General features: G+C 33.7%; 1 protein-coding gene across 1 annotated transcript; it reads left to right on the top strand.

The window, feature by feature from the left end:
- The first annotated feature begins 252 nt into the window (after positions 1 to 252).
- Positions 253 to 2251, top strand: LOC120136370 (pleiotropic drug resistance protein 3-like). Its single transcript, XM_039152419.1, has 2 exons — positions 253 to 697; positions 2140 to 2251. Exons 1-2 carry the CDS (start codon positions 291 to 293, stop codon positions 2249 to 2251), a joined length of 519 nt encoding a protein of 172 aa, XP_039008350.1. The 5' UTR covers positions 253 to 290.
- Positions 2252 to 2748: the final 497 nt, after the last annotated feature.

Genomic DNA, 2748 nt, shown 5'->3' with positions numbered 1-2748 from the left:
TTCACTCACAGGCAATAAATGTAATTAAGACAAGAGCAGGAAAAAGAACAGGCTAATTTTGTTATCCCAATCATTTTAACCAAATAATTACGAGTAAAAGGCTGGCATGGCGGCCGCTTATTTACTTCCAATTTGACAGTAACAATAATAATAGAATGAACGTACAGTTTTGCCTACTAAATCCAGTAACGTACCCTTTTGCACCCACTTTATATATAGATATAGTAGCAAACGCAATTGACACGCTTCGTATTTCTCATCAAGCTCCTTCAAAAACCCTAAGAAAAAAAATGCGGCAGCAGCTAGGGAACCATGAAATCCAACAGCTGGCTGAGACAGCCAGAAATCTCAGGTCATCTTTTCGCCAGTTATCTTCAAGCTTCAGGAATGCTACCTCGAACCACGCCATGTCGTCTTCCTTCAGAGAAAATAATGACGACGAGGTCGCGTTGCAGTGGGCGGCAATTCAGAGATTGCCGAGTTTTAAGCGTCTAAGAACGTCATTGTTGGATCACAGACTTTTAGTTGATGATACTAGCAAAGAAGAAGACGATATAAAAACCCACAGGAAGAGGATGTTGGTTGATGTTACAGAGCTCAGAGCAATGGAACACCACGTTTTCATTGAGAAGCTCATTACCAAGATCGAGGACGATAACCTCCGCCTATTGAAGAAACTGAAAGAAAAAATAGACAGGCAACAAACCTCTCGTCTATCTCTTTGGTTTTGAATCAGTTATTATTACTATTCACGCATGAAAATCTATAAAGGATGCCTTAGCCTTCGATCCTTTGGCCTATAGATTTTTGCAATGTTTTTAAAATTGGACCGGACATTGAACCGTTGAAGGTACTGATTTACTGGTTTAATCAGATTCAACCGCGGTTGACGGTTGAACCGAATTTTATATAAAATAATATTTTTTTTTTAATTTTACATAATATTCAAAGTAATATTAATATATATGTAACATTTTTTTTAAGTTTACAATATTAAAAGGTATAAAAATATCACAAATCATAACATATATAAATTAAAAATCATAAAATCAAGTGAAACAAAATGATTCAAATCAACTACAACATAATATTTAAGGTAAAACATACTAAATAATAAATATAATTATATAACTATAATCAAAAAAATAAAATTGGGGCTTAAAAAATAATAACAAATGATGTCATTTGGTTTAATTTTTTTTAAAAAAACAATCTCATATGACTAAGAAACATAGAAGAGCATCCCAAAAGTTTAAAGAGTAAAAATATGAGAACAAAACAATCTCACATGGCTAAGAAACATAGAAGAGCATCCCAACTTACTTCTATAAATAATAGAGGTAATTTGACATTCAAAATCATGGAGCCTTTTGGTGAGCACAGAGCAAACTATTCTTTCGCTTCAATTGAGCTCAAATTTTAGGCTTCAATCGAACTTCTAATTTTTTTTTTGAGTTCGAGTCTTTTCAAGTTCAAGCTTTAATATTATATTTTGAGTTCGAGTTGAACTTGATAATTTTTAGCTCGTGAGTTTTTGAGTCGAGTTGAGCTTATTTTTAAAGTTTTCGAGTTCGAGTCGAGCTCAGCAATACTCGAATTTGACTTGGCTCGTTGAACAAACGACGTCGTTTGGTTTAATTTTTTTTTTAAAGAAAAAAAGTGAACCGGCAGTTCAAACTGGTTTTGTTGGTTTCCAGCTAGTTCACCCCGGTTTTACCGGTTTTAAGTCGGTTCTACCGGTTTTCAGCCGTTTCATTGCCAGGCCGATTTTGTGAGGTAACCGGACCGGACAGGCCACCGGTTCACGGTTCAACCGGCCGGTCCAATTCGGTTTTGATAACCATGGATTTTTGCATCAGCTGAAAATGAAAATCTTACTTTTTAAAGCTAAAACTTTAAAAAGAGTAAAACTTGTATTTAATCTGCTAAAACTTTTAACGTAAACATATATTTAATGGATGCTGGCAGAAGCCAAACCATATATGCATGTAATTTTCTTTTATCTAATGGCTTCTGTAATCTGTACTAACAACATCAAAATGAAAATGAATTATGAATAATAATAATAATAAGTCAATCAAAAGAGAAATCATTTTGTAGATTCATTGACTTGCAACTGACAATGACATTTGTGCTTAGGGTGGGGTTGCAATTGTCGACTATTGAAGTGAGATTCCAGAATTTGTCAGTGGAAGCAGACTGTGAAGTAGTTCAAGGAATGCCCATTCCTACACTTTGGACAATAATCTGATCTCCACCTGTAAAATTTGTCAATAATCCGGAATGATATACTTTACTAATAATCACTTTTTAGTATTGATTACACTTATTGAACTGGTCACTTTCAGAATCTCAACTGAACGGAATTAGAGGAGACGATCAAGTATTCGTTGGTATTATATATTTTTGTGATGTATAAGTATTAAGAATACTCAGCATACTTGAGTTATGTTCCATAACCTTTAGGGATGATACAACATAAGTTTATTGGTGTTTCTAGAATTTATGCAAAGACATTCACTTATTCCAAATTGTTAGGATATTTAGGTAACTTCAACACTCAAGGTTAGTTCGATCATCTTAAGTTCAAGGTATTCTAATTTTTTTGGGGTTCAGGGTATTTCAGTCATTTGAATATCATAGGTTATTTTAATTATTTCGTAGTTCGATGACATTTCGATAATTCTTTTCAATCCAAACATATGCACTTTTTCTGGTAATTGGTCTAATATGTCCTTTTTGGGCTAT

The sequence above is a fragment of the Hibiscus syriacus genome, unplaced genomic scaffold, assembly GCF_006381635.1.
Source record: "Hibiscus syriacus cultivar Baekdansim isolate YM2019G1 unplaced genomic scaffold, ASM638163v2 tig00110627_pilon, whole genome shotgun sequence".
In the NCBI taxonomy this organism is placed as follows: domain Eukaryota; kingdom Viridiplantae; phylum Streptophyta; class Magnoliopsida; order Malvales; family Malvaceae; genus Hibiscus; species Hibiscus syriacus.
This window is presented reverse-complemented; position numbering and strand designations above follow the sequence as displayed.

Coding starts and splice junctions, on each gene's coding strand:
- LOC120136370 (XM_039152419.1), top strand. CDS start 291: ATGCGGCAGCAGCTAGGGAACCATGAAATCCAACAGCTGGCTGAGACA. Junction 698..2,139: donor CTGAAAGAAAAAATAGACAG/GCAACAAACCTC, acceptor ATTTGTGCTTAG/GGTGGGGTTGCAATTGTCGA.